Genomic DNA, 3,725 nt, shown 5'->3' with positions numbered 1-3,725 from the left:
AACGCCTCCTGGCCGGGCTATAAAGGGCCCCGAGGCAGGAGAAGGAGCACTCAGTGCTGAGCTGCAGAACTGCCTCTCTCTCCACCTCCAGCCTCCACCATGAGCACCACTGTCAGGCAGTACTCTTCCTCCACCTCCCTCAAGGGATTTGGGAGCCTGGGGGGAGGCTCCAGCAGGCTTTCCTCCGTGCGTGTCGGGGGGGGAGGCTACAGGGCCCCCAGCGTGCACGGGGGCTCTGGCAGCTACTCCGTCTCTTCCCGCGTCGTCTCGGGGCTCGGAAGTGGCTTTGGGGGCAGCTACTGCAGCAGCGTAGGAGGGGCCCTCGGCGGGGGCTTTGGGGGCAGCTTTGGGGCCGGCTTTGGGGCCGGCTTTGGAGGGGGCTTTGGAGGCGGCGATGGCATCCTGCCGGCGGGGGAGAAGGAGACGATGCAGAACCTCAACGACCGCCTGGCCGCCTACCTGGACAAGGTGCGAGCCCTGGAGGAGGCCAACACCGACCTGGAGGTCAAGATCAGGGAGTGGTACAAGAAGCAGGGCCCTGGTCCCGACCGGGACTACAGCCCCTACTACAGGACCATCGAGGAGCTCAGGAACAAGGTAGGACTGGGGATTAATGTGACATCTTCATCAGAGTCACTTGTAAAAAGATGACCTTGTTCCTAAGAGCTGAAGGGAAGAGGATTAACAAATGGCCTGGGATGGAAAACAGAAAGAGCTTTGGAATAACAGTTGCAATTTATGAACAGCAGATCATGAGGCACCAGGATGGGGTTTCCATTGACTGTTCCAGTGCAGGGAGAACGGTGGGGCAGGAAAGCAGGAGTCAGACACTGACTCACATTACCTGATGTACGTGCTGCCTGCCCTCATGCTGCTTGTGCCCCTGTAGATATGTGCTCCCTGTCAGGTTCCTGCTGGAGCTCAGCAGGCAGGGACACGTTATCTCTTGGCCCCTTCACTGTTGACTGATATGCAAATGGAGGAGATAAGTCATTCTCACAAATACCCTACAAACCCAATCTTTTCTAGCATGTGAGAAGGCTCAGAGTGGAGGTTAAAGTAGAAAGGAACTGTCCTATGGAATGGTTGTTCTTTGGGAGTTGCAGACAGACATGAGTGAAATCCAAGGGTTGGATCACCCTGGGCTATGGTAGGTGGTGAAATCAGGTGTGTGCCCTGCTCTAAAATGCAGCAGATGAAATCAGGGCCAAGCTCGTGTCTTTATCCTTAGCAGCTCCTTGGATGATTTTCGGCAAAAGTCCCTGATCCAAAGCACCAGAATGTGCCATCCCTCCCTGCCCTGGCATCACCGCCCCCCTTCCACCCTCATCACTCATCCCCAGTGAGCTCAGGTTCCACGGAAGGGATGAGGTGTGGGGTTGGGCAATGACATACCTGGTCTGTGATTAAATTCCAGGGAAATGGGGCAGGGTCACATTCCTAGAATTTTTCTGTTCTTTAACTGTTCTCTTGGGCTTCACCCTGGGGGGAAGGGCCTTTGCCTGAAGCTCCTCTTCAGATTCCAGCTTGTCGGGTGTGCTCTGATGGAGCACAGGAACACAGGAGCTGTCTCTGGATTTGAGCAAAGAAGTGCTGGGTCTCACAGAAACCCTCTGCTCCTGATCCAGGGGGAGGCAGACGCTTTCCTCCCATCCCACAGAACAGCTGAGAAATGACCACATCAATATTCCTGGATTATTCCCTGGATATCCCCTGAAGGAGCAGAACTCAGTGAGAGCTTTTCATTAGCTTGTGGCTACAGAAATTCCTGCTCACTAAATGGCCAATCATTTTCATAATCCCAGAGCAAATATTTGCACCTCGGGTGTAATTATGAAAGCCAAACTACGCAGGCACAAGGCACTCCTTCCTTCCTTCCTCAACCCTTTTCTCCTTCTCAGCCGGGCTCTTCCCATTCCCAAAGCCTGGAGTGCTGCCAGGGCTCAGCATGGTGTGAGCACCTAGAGATGCCACCTGGGCAGGGCCGTGTGCCCATGGCAGTGTCCTGACAGGACTGAATCTGTGCTGATGGGAGATGGGGCTGAGCACCCCCGTCTCCCTCTTTGCAGAGCCCACCTGGAGGTCCAGCCCCACGCCAGGAGGTCCAGTGCTGCTCCAGTCCCAGTCCTTCCCCGGATGGGATTGCTGCCAGTGGTTTAAAATGACTTTTTAACTCTTTTTCTGTCTTTTATCCTCCACCAGATTCTTTCTGCAACTGTTGAAAATGCCAACATCGTCCTGCAGATCGACAACGCCAGGCTGGCAGCGGACGACTTCCGAACCAAGTGAGTCCAGCGCCTCCAAGAGCTCTTGGGACAAGGGAGGAAAGGCCTGGCTGTTCAAGGCTGTTCTTTCTGCACCTGGGGTTGCTCCACCAGGTCACTGCTCACTAGGAGTGGGACATTTGGGAATTGTGCATCTCTCCCTGGGCGCAGCACTGACATTCCTGCGCTGTGAGATCTGTGCACACACACTGAATTACAGGTTCTTGGCAGAAAATGCCAAGTTGGGGAAGGAAAAGACAAGAATAATCCTGTATGAGGTGGGTGTTTGCAGCTGTGTGTGTGCCCCCAGGTTTGAGTCGGAGCAGGCCCTGCGCCTGAGCGTGGAGGCCGATATCAACGGCCTGCGCCGCGTCCTGGACGAGCTGACCCTGTCCAGAGCCGACCTGGAGATGCAGATCGAGAACCTGAAGGAGGAACTGGCTTATCTGAAGAAGAACCACGAGGAGGTGAGCACAGAGCCAGGCTCAAACTGGGACCCACAAATATGTCTTGTGCACCAGGTCAGGTCAAACACGCAGGAGTCTCTGCAATTAGGAATGTCAGGAGACACCTGAGGGGGAAGGTGGAGGGAAATAATCCCTTCAGACAGGACCTCCAGGAGGTCTGTGGGGTGCATATGCTGGGTGCAACTAAGAAATTTTTCAGGATGGAAATATAGCTTGTCACTGTGATGTGTATAATGCGTCTCTTCTGTGCCAGGAAATGAGTGCCCTGCGTGGGCAGGTGGGTGGGGAGATCAGCGTGGAGATGGACGCTGCCCCCGGAATCGACCTGACCAAGATCCTGGCGGAGATGCGGGAGCAGTACGAGAGCCTGGCGGAGAAGAACCGCAGGGATGCCGAGCAGTGGTTCTTCACCAAGGTGAGGGGCTGGGGGGGAACAGTGGGCGCGGGGCCGGGGCTGTGCCCACCACCGGGGCTCTGAGGGCACGGCTCGGCCTCACTGCAGACGGAAGAGCTGAACCGGGAGGTGGCCATCAACACGGAGCAGCTGCAGAGCGGCAAGACGGAGATCACGGAGCTGCGGCGCACGATCCAGAGCCTGGAGATCGACCTGCAGTCCCAGCTCAGCACGGTACGGGGGGCGGGGGGCACCCGGGGACACGGGCCCGGGGCTGCAGGGCTGTGCCCCCCCGGCCGCCCCCGCGCCCCTGAGCCGGCCCCGTGCCCGTCCCACAGAAAGCGGCGCTGGAGGGCACCCTGGCCGACACGGAAGCGCGCTACGGCACCCAGCTGGCCCAGCTGCAGGCGCTGATCACCAGCGTGGAGGAGCAGCTGGCCGAGCTGCGCTGTGACATGGAGCGCCAGAACCACGAGTACAGGGTCCTGCTGGACGTCAAGTGCCGCCTGGAGCAGGAGATCGCCACGTACCGCCGGCTCCTGGAGGGCGAGGACGCCCAGTGCGTGAGGGGCTGCGCGGGGAGGGCGGCGGGAGGACACG

General features: G+C 57.9%; 1 protein-coding gene across 1 annotated transcript; it reads left to right on the top strand.

Annotated features, from left to right (window-relative positions):
* Positions 1 to 96: 96 nt before the first annotated feature.
* LOC113941726 (keratin, type I cytoskeletal 14) lies at positions 97 to 3,712 on the top strand (the record flags this gene model as incomplete). The annotated part of the gene is made up of 6 exons (XM_027632863.1): positions 97 to 597; positions 2,203 to 2,285; positions 2,575 to 2,731; positions 2,985 to 3,146; positions 3,234 to 3,359; positions 3,464 to 3,712. Coding segments are annotated over exons 1-6 (1,275 nt in total), but the record flags the coding sequence as incomplete, so codon positions are not given.
* Between the last annotated feature and the right edge of the window lie 13 nt (positions 3,713 to 3,725).

Source organism: Corapipo altera, unplaced genomic scaffold (genome assembly GCF_003945725.1).
Source record: "Corapipo altera isolate COAL_440 unplaced genomic scaffold, ASM394572v1 71080, whole genome shotgun sequence".
In the NCBI taxonomy this organism is placed as follows: Eukaryota; Metazoa; Chordata; class Aves; order Passeriformes; family Pipridae; genus Corapipo; species Corapipo altera.
This window is presented reverse-complemented; position numbering and strand designations above follow the sequence as displayed.